This window comes from Nerophis lumbriciformis, linkage group LG05, assembly GCF_033978685.3.
Source record: "Nerophis lumbriciformis linkage group LG05, RoL_Nlum_v2.1, whole genome shotgun sequence".
Lineage (NCBI taxonomy): Eukaryota > Metazoa > Chordata > Actinopteri > Syngnathiformes > Syngnathidae > Nerophis > Nerophis lumbriciformis.
In genome coordinates, this window is record NC_084552.2 from 47224749 (window position 1) to 47235332 (window position 10584).

Genomic DNA, 10584 nt, shown 5'->3' on the forward strand with positions numbered 1-10584 from the left:
GGTCTTATCTTTGTCCATGTGATGTCACGTTTACATACACTTTATAAGTGTATGTAAACCTTTGATCGCGACTGTATACACAGTGCATCCTCAAAGTGTTTACAGCACTTAATTTTTTTCCATATTTTGTTGTTACAGCCTTATTCCTAAATTAAATATATCCATTTTTGTCCTCAAAATTCTACACAATATGCCCCGTAATGATAACCTGAATCTCGACAGATCCTTGTAGTTTGCTGAGCTCCACACATTGATCTGGGTTCTCAATAGGAGATGTATTGCAGAAGGCGGGGCCTTGTAAAAAAATAATTGTATGTTATTGGATAAACCACTTGTCCGTTATTTAGAATGACGTGCTACTTCAACCACTCACATGGAAATCAACCCGTGACGCTGCTGAGAGCGACGCTGGGAAATCCAAACCCGGTCGGAAGAAGAGCCAAAACATCCTAGACACTCTGTTCATTTTTTAAAGAATTAATATTCGATAGATTCGATAAAACAGTTGCAATAGCAGAATCAATGTCAGCCATTGTTGTTTGAATCAAACAGTCGCTTCCGCGCTAAGTCACATCTATGAAATCCCGCCTGGCGATCCTGATTGGTTCATTATTTTTTGCTATCTTGAAGGAGTTTGCAATGCCTTCGAGCCCAAATCCTTGTGTGGAGCTCAGCGAACTACAAGGATCTGGCAAGAGTCAGGTTACCGTAATGACAATGCAGTTGTTGTTTTTTTTTTTAAATTTAGCAAAATGTATTAAATTTTTTTTTAAATTACAAGAACACATATCCACACAATAAACATAGACAAACACACCTGCAACAACACACACACACACACACACACACACACACACGCACACACACACACACACACACACACACACACACACACACATCTGGAAACAGTCAAACTGTGCGCATGCATGAGGAGGAGGAGGAAGAGGAGGGGGCTTCTCTCTCTCTCTCCCTCTCTGTCTCTCTTTCTCTCTCACTCTCTCTCTCTCTCTCTCTCTCTCTCTCTCTCTCTGTGTGTGTGTGTGTGTGTGTGTGTGTGTGTGTGTGTGTGTGTGTGTGTGTGTGTGTGTGTGTGTGTGTGTGTGTGTACATGTGCGTGTGTGTGTAGACTGCAGAGCTGCAGAGGCAGACGAGAGCAAGAGCCCAAACTCTCCTTCTCCAACACACACACACACACACACGCACACAAACACGCACACACTTGCAGACACTGAGACACGCACACACGCACACACACGCATAGTGAGTACCACCATGGACTCGATCGGGACAAGAGAGGACCGCGGATGAGGACATAAAACACATCTTGGCTACTTTTTGGATTTTCTTATTTTTTTTCCTGGATAATTTGCTTGCTTGTAGATGCGTGGATTATGTTCAGCCACTGGGAGATTTAACCCCGCGATGGAATATTTGCACTCTTGTCATTTTCCAATCTTCTTCCTCCTCCTCCTCCTCCTCCGCCTCCTCCTCCAGCAGCAGCAGCAGCAGCAGCCAGCGAGGATGCCAACAAGCGATGCGTCTTTTGCGCACTTTTACCGCCAGCGACACTGACAGCGTCCGTTGCTTTGCCGCCTTTTCCCCCGGCTGGTTGAAGGCGTGAAAAAGGTGTGTAGCGGAGAGGCAGGTAGGAGGGCGCGCGTCCATCCACTTGAACACGGTGCTGCCAGCTTTTGACGCTTCTAGAGCCCGGATGTACCGAGGGATGCACCGGTGCGTTTTCCCGACCGGTTCCGCCGACAGATCCCTCTTTTTTCTCTCCTTCACCTCCATCATGGGGATTAGGTAATATTCACCCCCCCGGCCCCCGCCCCCTCCCCCGCTGAGAAAGCAACGGGAATATCCACAAACTGTCAGACTCATTACTCCCTCCCCACCTTTTCTTTTTTTTTTTTTTTTTTTTTTTGTCATTTTGTTTCATTTCTTTCATTTCTTTTTGGAGGGGGGCCTCCCCCCCTGTTGAATCCACTGGCATACAAGGATAACGCTGGGCTACATTTATGGTAAATGAAAGCAAAAACATGTACATCCCGGAGGACACCCTTGAGAACCATCAAGGTAGGTTGTTTTAACTCCTAACTGTCTTGTCACTCTTTATGTCCTGAGGGGGGTCTGTCCATCCATCCGCCCCCTCCCTCCTCTTCTTGGTTCCCACATTTTTTACAGCTAGATGTATGGGAACTTCACTTGGATGCAGGATGAGGCCTTTTTGTCACGTTTGCACACTTGTAGGTGTGAGTGTCCTAGGCGTTATTCTCCAAAAGTCATATTTATTCCAGGTGTCGGCCTCTAATGTTCCCTTTTTATTTTTTACGTGTGGAACTGAAGGCTCCGTGAGTCTGTTTGCATTGCGCAGTGTTACGCGGCGGTAGCGCCTCCTTCCACCCACGTTGCAGGGAGCTAAGCCCCTGCGCTTTCCCCCCCAGTTTGATCTTTCATCTTTATTTCCAGTATATCATGTCTGTATCATCATCATCATCATCATCATCATCATCGTCGTCATCCAACAGTGGAGCCTGCATCCCTGCCTTGCATGGCGACAGGTTCCATAGCAACAGGAGATGAGGATAGTACTGCCAGTCATGTGTTTGGTGTTTTTATGTGGGGGATGGAACGGTTTATAGAAAAAAAAGAGTTAGTGTTGCTTAGATCATACATCTTTTTTTGTGTTAATATCAGTTTGGAGTTTATAAACATACACGTGGGGTCCTATGATTTCCGAGTTAACCCCGGATATCCACTTGATGCGAAATGGCCGCGGAACGACACCCGCACGCCGGCGGACTCCTTTCGTTTTTATTCAAGTCAGTGTGTCCGTTTCCACCGCCGTCACCGTATATTTAGCGCTAAATATACACAGAGCTTCTGTGTTTGCCGGATATCACAACAAATGTGTTCAATTTAGCTAAAATCTGCATGTGGCCTTGTGGTTAGAGCAGTGGTTCTTAACTTGGGTTCGATCGAACCCTAGGGGTCGGGCTCAGGGGTTTGGCGGAGGTCAAATCACACCTGACTCATCGTGTGAATAAAAACTTCTCCCTATCGGCGTATTACGGATACGGCAACAGCAGAAGTCACACTGGTTTGCAGGTGTGTAATTTGTTGTGAGTTTATGCACTGTGTTGGTTTTGTTCTTTGAACAAGGTGATGTAAAAAAACATGGTAACACTTTAGTATGGGGAACATATTCACCATTAATTAGTTGCTTATTAACATGCAAATTAGTAACATATTGGCTCTTAACTAGTCATTATTAAGTACTTATTAATGCCTTATTCTGCATGGCCTAACCCTAACCCTAAACCTAACCAAATAACTCTAAATTAAGTCTTTCTTACTTAGAATATGTTCCCCTAGTGTCCAAATAACTCTAAATTAAGTCTGTATTATTTAGAATATGCTCCCCATACTAAAGTTTTACCATCAGTACAATACATTAATAACATCCTGTAATTTGATTTTGATATATTTATTCATTTTATATTCTTATAGATGAAAAATTAACACTAATGGGAGCATTTTAAACCTCTGCCGGACTCAATTTCACCTATTTGACTGATGAACTATATCACACCATTTATTGAGAAAGTATAAATAATGACAAATGAAGATAGAATACTACTAACCGCAACATGTACAGGTAAAAGCCAGTAAATTAGAATATTTTGAAAAACTTGATTTATTTCAGTAATTGCATTCAAAAGGTGTAACTTGTACATTATATTTATTCATTGCACACAGACTGATGCATTCAAATGTTTATTTCATTTAATTTTGATGATTTGAAGTGGCAACAAATGAAAATCCAAAATTCCGTGTGTCACAAAATTAGAATATTACTTAAGGCTAATACAAAAAAGGGATTTTTAGAAATGTTGGCCAACTGAAAAGTATGAAAATGAAAAATATGAGCATGTACAATACTCAATACTTTGTTGGAGCTCCTTTTGCCTCAATTACTGCGTTAATGCGGCGTGGCATGGAGTCGATGAGTTTCTGGCACTGCTCAGGTGTTATGAGAGCCCAGGTTGCTCTGATAGTGGCCTTCAACTCTTCTGCGTTTTTGGGTCTGGCATTCTGCATCTTCCTTTTCACAATACCCCACAGATTTTCTATGGGGCTAAGGTCAGGGGAGTTGGCGGGCCAATTTAAAACAGAAATACCATGGTCCGTAAACCAGGCACGGGTAGATTTTGTGCTGTGTGCAGGCGCCAAGTCCTGTTGGAACTTGAAATCTCCATCTCCATAGAGCAGGTCAGCAGCAGGAAGCATGAAGTGCTCTAAAACTTGCTGGTAGACGGCTGCGTTGACCCTGGATCTCAGGAAACAGAGTGGACCGACACCAGCAGATGACATGGCACCCCAAACCATCACCCAACCATGCAAATTTTGCATTTCCTTTGGAAATCGAGGTCCCAGAGTCTGGAGGAAGACAGGAGAGGCACAGGATCCACGTTGCCTGAAGTCTAGTGTAAAGTTTCCACCATCAGTGATGGTTTGGGGTGCCATGTCATCTGCTGGTGTCGGTCCACTCTGTTTCCTGAGATCCAGGGTCAATGCAGCCGTCTACCAGCAAGTTTTAGAGCACTTCATGCGGTTCGGTACCTCCAACAAGGTTAAGAACTACTGGGTTAGAGTGTCCGCCCAGAGATCGGTAGGTCGTGAGTTCAAACCCCGGCCGAGTCATACCAAAGACTGTAAAAATGGGACCCATTACCTCCCTGCTTGGCACTCAGCATCAAAGGTTGGAATTGGGGGTTAAATCACCAAAAATGATTCCCGAGCGAAGCCACCCCTACTGCTCACTGCTCCCCTCACCTCCCAGGGGTTGAACGAGGGGATGGTTCAAATGCAGAGGTTAATTTCACCACACCTGGTGTGTGTGTGACAATCATCGGTACTTTAACTTTAACTTATGTGTCGGACAGGAAATCATGCACAAACACAAAATAAATGATCCGGTTTACTTTCAGAATAAAATACTCCGTTTTCAAGGCCAATAGTATTTTACACTTTGAACCATCCTAATTAAGTCAACTTGTCAAAAGTTTTCAGACGTAATTTCACCTCGTTGTCACAAATGGAGGAGGATATGCTGATTCTGGAGGTCCAGAATTAAAGAATAATACACAGGCTTATCCCGGGCGTCTATATGGGGATATGAGGGCCTGTGTCACAAATACCAGCTGATACTGAGGACCGGGAAAGCAGGAGAGTGGTTGTTGTGACATGCCCACCAGGGATGATGTTGCTGTTGCATTGTTGTTTAAAAAATAAAGTTGTTGATCAAGGCAAAACTGTTGTCGATGTTGCTGTTCGGCACTTGTTATTAATGGCAGGACCGAGTTTATTTGCTTCTGCTTCTCTGGAAGGACGGTATAAACTGTGGTTCACTTTACTACGTTTTCCCTTACATGAGGATTTGCGAGATCTCGTAAAAGTTCACGCTGTTTTGTTGCCCGACGGAGCCGCAATAGAACGGCGGTGGGGATTGCCGGACTGTGGATGGCGGTGCTGTTCGTGGCGGATTCGTTCAGCAGTAGTGCAAATCCGGGGTTAACGGAGTCGCAGACAGAATTACAGAATTGTCCAATAAAAAAACAGAATCTATTGTTAAAATTAAATTTTTCAAAGCAAAAAATATAACAAGAACACCATTGGCCAGCTTATGTTACCATTAGTGGTTTAAAAGACATACTTGCCAACCCTCCCGAATTTTCCGGGAGACTCCCGAAATTCAGCGCCTCTCCCGAAAAACTCCCGGGACAAATATTCTCCCGAAAATCTCCCGATTTTCAACCGGAGCTGGAAGCCACGCCCCCTCCAGCTCCATGCGGACCTGAGTGAGGACAGCCTTTTTTCATGACGGGAGGACAACAAGGGTGACAAGAACTAAATCATCCAGACTAGAGATAAATTGTATTATTATGTTTATTTTACCTAAAAATAAATATATTTATTAATTAAAAAAAACAAAAAACTAAATACATATTTACTATATTTTGCTAAAAAATCAAAATTAACTGTATTTTTATTTATATTTGTTCGTGACTCCTTATTACATCCAGCCATAGAATTATACATTAAAATAAACATATTTGAAATAATTGATTTTAAATTATCATAATAATTTATTTAAAATGACCATATTTAATTATTAAAATAATTGCTTGTTTATCAACAACTTTAGCATTTTATTCATTACATTTTGAAACTCTCAGAAGCCAAGTTATGTTATATTCCTTAATATTTATTTATGCAACTTTGAAGTATCAATTATCTAAACACAGGTTTGTTTGCATATTTTCAGGATGTAGATATATATACATATATATATATATATATATATATATATATATATATATATATATATATATATATATATATAAAAAATGTATGAAATACTTGACTTGGTGAATTCTAGCTGTCAATATACTCCTCCCCTCTTAACCACGCCCCCGACCATGCCCCCACCCCACACCTCCCGAAATCGGAGGTCTCAAGGTTGGCAAGTATGTTAAAAGAACACATTTGTGTTAAAACGGTCTGTATTTTTCACAATGACTAAGTTTCTGTTGTAAAAACTAGCTGTTTACGGCGGTCACTCACCCAGTCTCGTCAACACGTATGTGCAGAGAGCCTGTGCAGACACAAAGAAGCAGTTCAAAAGAAGCAACAAATATTTTGCAGTCATGTTGTTGTGATGTTAAACTGGAGTGTCAACAGCTAACACTAACTATCCAAATCACTATTATTAGTTAACAATACCCAAAGCTAATGCGTGTGCATGTTACATACTTACGTATTTACGTCTTTACGTCCGAGAAGCTGGAAGAGGGCGGGATTGTGTAAAATACATTGGAAAGTTAGTGCAAACAGTCCCTTTAAATGCGGAATATCACAGAAATTGGCATAAATGTGAGTGAAATGTTGTCATTGTGAGGAGAAAGAACGTTTGTGTGGTGAAATCATGTGTCCTCGACCGATCATTTGTCCCCAAAACACTCAACCGCCCTCTCCTGAACTAAACAAAGTTGAAACAGCGACTAAGTCTGAGAACAAACTACGAAGCTATGTATGTGTTATCCTAGCCAGGACAACACATACACCTGCAACACATCTCATCTGCTTGTGTTGTTGTGAACGACAATCGATGTTTGATCAATGTAAAATCAATGTTAGATCAATGGAAGATCAGTGTACAGACAGTCGTGACTTGAGACACTTTTTTTTTTTAATACACCTTAAGTCGTCTCCATCAAATACATAGCAGGCGTCAAACGAACTTAAAGGGGAACTGCACTTTTTTTTGTAATTTTATCATTCACAATCCTTATGTAAGACAAAAACACATACTGTATGTCTTTCTTTGTATATGCATTTCAATTCCTGAATAAATGCTAGCAAAAGTCATAACAATGGATCTAATTGGAGTCGCTCTGTTCCGCCTATAAAGCGTTCTAAAAAATATCCAAAAGCCTTCATCATCATTTGACATACATGCTGTAAGTATATATGTAATGTAGTAACATTCATAATAACAGGTAATATTTACGTATTTTACTCATTTTACAGACTCATCACACCATTCACTTTTCCCTTCAGCAACAACAACAACACTACTAATCATGTCAGACGTCATGAGAGACAACAAAGACCCCTTTGGGACAAATTATGATCCAAAACTTATATTTTTGAGCCTGAATATAAGGAGGATGATCTACAAGTTTTAGAAGCAGTGTGCTAAACAGATCCAGCTTTAGTGAAACACTAAGTATAATGTAGCAGTATTGCTAAGTACCAAACAAGAAATACAAACTACAAACATAATAAAACAATCACTTACTGTACAATGTCTGCTCTCATTGGGATGCCGACTGATAGGATGTTAATATTTTGCCGTTCAGATGAAGAATTTATCATAATCCTAATGCAGGTTAAAAAAAACAACCACAAAACCTGTTTTTGTGTCTTTCTTGCCATATCCGGGTATAAGTTGGATGTCAAAGTTGACCAACTTTTAGGTTTACGGCAACAACTTTTTACTATACAGGTGAGCGGCATAATTTATAAGATCGAATTAACTTTTACCAACTCAGAAACGATGCAGCAGCTCACTGGCTCAATATGTCAACATAGCAGCATAAAAGTAGTCGAAGTAGTCCCTTAATGTTAGTGTTTATAATAACAATATCGCCAATACTTGGTTAATATTCAGGTCACGAGAAGTAAATGGTGTATTGTTAACGGTTTTTGTCTGTTTTTTGAGAGGCCTTTATGGGCGCAATAGAAGCAATGACGTCATGAATCCCATTACCTCCATTGTTAGATGACTTTTGCTTTTATATACAAGATAGAACGCATTAAAACAAGAAAAACGTGTTCTTGTCTTACATAGGGATTGTTTATGATAGGCAAATTCCCACAAAAATGCTGTTCAGTGTTTTGTTAAAAGTGGGGCTTTTGTGGCTTCACAGATTGACAGACGTACTAATATGGACATTCTAGTAACCCGCCTTCAGAGTTCCTTCCTTTGCTTGGAGCAGCTGAACTGTTTACATTCAGTGTGAGAACATGCAGCCATGGCTCCAAGAAAACGTTGGTTCGGTTGTGAGGAGTGAGGAGATGTTAGTTTTGTTTAGCTCTCTTAAAAATGCAAGTACCAGGCAGAAGTGGAAAGAGTTGCTTTTTCCCGGTCAATAAAAGAAAAACAGTTCCGTGTTTATATGTCGACGACTATGGACAATACAACGCAAGGTTAGCCGCGATACTGCTGCTGACAGACTGAGTTATTCCTTGGTCCTCATTAGTCGGTCGTGTCGAAGAAGAGAGACTACATTTCTGTCTGTGTAACTTTAGTGTACTCACAGCTAATGTTACCTTTTTAATCAGGCTGTGTTCTCTGTTTTCTACCTCTGTCGCCATTTTTGCACATTACCACTGTGGGTAATTTTTAGAAATGGTTTTCTATTAGAAAGACCGAAATCAATCATTTGGCCGCAAAGGTGAGGAGGTAATAAAAGAAGCCAAGTCTAACGCTACTTAGCATTCATAGACGATTTGAAAAAACCTCTGTTCTTCAAAAAAGCCCGTCTTTCCAGCTTCTACTTCTGGATCAAGATCCAACGTACAGTATATGTCAGTAATTCAACTGTGTAGATTTTGAAAGACATTCTGAAAAAGTTGGCTTTGGCTTATGGGGTGGAGAAACAAGGCCGGAAAGCTGAGGGGGCGGGCTTTCCAGGAGTTAATTTGCGTCTAAGGCGTGGGTCGGCAAAGCGCGCCTTTCGAGCCACAAGCGGCTCTTTAGCGCCGTCCTAGTGGCTCGCTGGAGCTTTTTCAAAAATGTATTAAAAATGGAAAAAGATGAGGAAAACAATATATTTTTAGTTTTAATATGGTTTCTGTAGGAGGACAAACATGACATAAACCTCCCTAATTGTTAGAAATCCCACTGTTTACATTAAACATGCTTCTCTGATGAGAGTATTTGGCGGGCGCCATTTTGTCCTGATTTTGGAAGTCCTTGAACCCACCGTAGTTTGTTTACATGTACAACTTTCCTTGATGCTGCCACAGAAAGACGTGTTTTATGCCACTCCTTCTTTGTCTCTATTTGTCCATCAAACGTCTTATGCTGTGCGTGAATCCACAAAGGTGAGAGCTTTGTTGATGTTATTGACTTGTGTGGAGTGCTAATCAGACATATTTGGTCACTGCATGATTGCAAGCTAATCGATGCTAACATGCTATTTATGCTAGTTGTATGTACATATTGCATCATTATGCCTCGTTTGTGGGTATATTTGAGCTCATTGTATTTGTAGTTTCCGTTTCCTTCAACTTGAACACACACATCTATACCTTTGGCCATTCTAAGCCAGTAATTTCCAGGAGTTATCACACCCTCTGAAAAGCCTCCGCTTTAGTAACGTTTTCCAATGTTGTAAAAATGTGTAGAATAAATATTACATTTCAACATTTCTGTCAACGAAGATTTGCATCAGCCTGCGACTCATAGTCATTTTGATAGTAGTCAAATATAGCTAATATGGACACTTACATCATGTGTTGCCTGCATGTTAACACTTATATAAGGCTTTACATTTTTTTTGCGGCTCCAGACAGATTTTTTTGTTGTTGTATTTTTGGTCCAATATGGCTCTTTCAGCATTTTGGGTTGCCACCCCTGTGTCTAAGGGAATGCCCACAACAATGAAAAGTTTGCAGACATACCCAAAAAGGGTTAAAAATGGGACTGTGGAGCAAAATTAGCACTTAATCATAATAGGAAGTGTTATAAATGTAAATTACAATTGGCATAGGCTCGCTTTAAAGCAGGGGTCTTCAAGGTTTTCCAGGCTGAAGACCACCAATCTGACAGAGGGACGGAGCGGGGACATTCGACCTGTATTGTGGTATAAATTAAACTAGTCCTAGAGGTACCTTTTTATTGTGCAATACTAAGATAATCAAAAAACATCGCTAATAGCAAGCTGGGAACTATTATGCTAATTGCTGGCTAAAAACTAGTGCTGCTAATTGCTAGAAGGCAACTAGAGCGAT

General features: G+C 40.8%; 1 protein-coding gene across 4 annotated transcripts in view; it reads left to right on the forward strand.

Moving 5' to 3' along the window:
• The first annotated feature begins 1150 nt into the window (after positions 1-1150).
• The window catches only part of cacna1c (calcium channel, voltage-dependent, L type, alpha 1C subunit), a 261395-nt gene continuing 251961 nt past the window's right edge, over positions 1151-10584 (forward strand). For all 4 annotated transcript variants that reach the window (XM_061959443.2, XM_061959444.2, XM_061959445.2 and 1 more), the window contains exon 1: positions 1151-2076. In XM_061959443.2, coding sequence (XP_061815427.1) covers positions 2019-2076 — 58 coding nt within the window. In that variant the 5' untranslated portion in view covers positions 1151-2018. The remainder of the gene's footprint in view (positions 2077-10584) is intronic.